This window comes from Dipodomys ordii, unplaced genomic scaffold (assembly GCF_000151885.1).
Source record: "Dipodomys ordii isolate 6190 unplaced genomic scaffold, Dord_2.0 Scaffold8, whole genome shotgun sequence".
Lineage (NCBI taxonomy): Eukaryota > Metazoa > Chordata > Mammalia > Rodentia > Heteromyidae > Dipodomys > Dipodomys ordii.
Window position 1 is genome coordinate 9,516,864 of NW_012267224.1, and position 1,076 is coordinate 9,517,939.

Below are 1,076 nucleotides of genomic sequence, written 5' to 3' on the forward strand. Positions count from 1 at the left end.
CGCGCCCCGGGCCTGGCTTACCCATCGGTCCCCGCACGCTTCTTGCCGGAGGGGTAATCCTCCCCGAGATCCAACCGGTGCCGCTTGGACATCTTCGCCCTCGCCCCGCAGGAGGAATCAACACGAGATAAAGCGGACGGCTTTATCCGCCCAGTCGAGGGCAGCGACTAAACTCTTGGGGGGAAATCTCCACCCCTCCCGCTACAACAGCCCACACCGAGCGGCCCGAACCAGGAGCTAAAATGGCGGCGGCGACGAGGGCTGGGCCTGCGCGCGCGCGCGCTTCCGCAGCGTGCGTGCTGTGCGTGCGAACGTGGGGCGCGCGCACGCCGCCCAGAGGCGGGACCTCCAGTGCGGCCCTGCTACTCGATTGGCTGGATCTTTCGGCGCCGGATGTGTCTCCTCCCTCCACCCGGAGCTACGAGCGGGTCTGAGTTGCTGCTTGGGCGGGCGTGAGTCTCCGGCCTTCCCACGCTTGCTGCCTCACCTGGTGGCTCTCATTTTTAACCGAAAAGAAAAAAAAAAAAATCTAGTCGTGCCTAGGAAACCCTATCTACTTCGTATTGATGTGGCTTTAAAGGAGCCTAAGACTTGGAGACGTTTAGTAGCTGTATCAGCAGATGATAGAGCTGATTAATGGCAGTGCCCGAATTGGAACCCAGCACAACCTGGAACCTGCAGCCAGCGCACCTCACTATGGCAGTGAAGGAAAGGTTAACTTGCCACGGTCCCAGTTTGCACGGATAACATGTTCTCACGTTATCAATGTTTGCGAGGATGGAGTAGAGAAAGTTGGCAGCAAGGGCCCCATTCACTTTATTTTGCTTGTTTGGTGTCCTCTGTTTCAGTGTTAGCCCGGCCTCTGACTTCATTCTTACAGTAAGCTCTACAAGGCGTTGTATAGATGTACATGCTAAGGCCCAGAGAGGTTAAAAAACTGCACACCCATTAAGACTGCATCTAACACCAAAGCAAATTGGTGGGAGCAGAGTGATCCTTATAGATCTTCCTGTCTGATTGCTGTTTTGCATTTATTCTAAAAAACGATCAAGGACAGGGCCCAAGCCCTGAGTTCA

General features: G+C 55.3%; 1 protein-coding gene across 1 annotated transcript in view; it reads right to left on the reverse strand.

Annotated features, from left to right (window-relative positions):
- The window catches only part of Dhx15 (DEAH (Asp-Glu-Ala-His) box helicase 15), a 45,035-nt gene extending 44,756 nt beyond the window's left edge, over window positions 1–279 (reverse strand). Inside the window, exon 1 of the mRNA XM_013009006.1 lies at window positions 22–279. Within this exon, the coding sequence (XP_012864460.1) occupies window positions 22–92 (71 nt within the window). The 5' untranslated portion in view covers window positions 93–279. The remainder of the gene's footprint in view (window positions 1–21) is intronic.
- Between the last annotated feature and the right edge of the window lie 797 nt (window positions 280–1,076).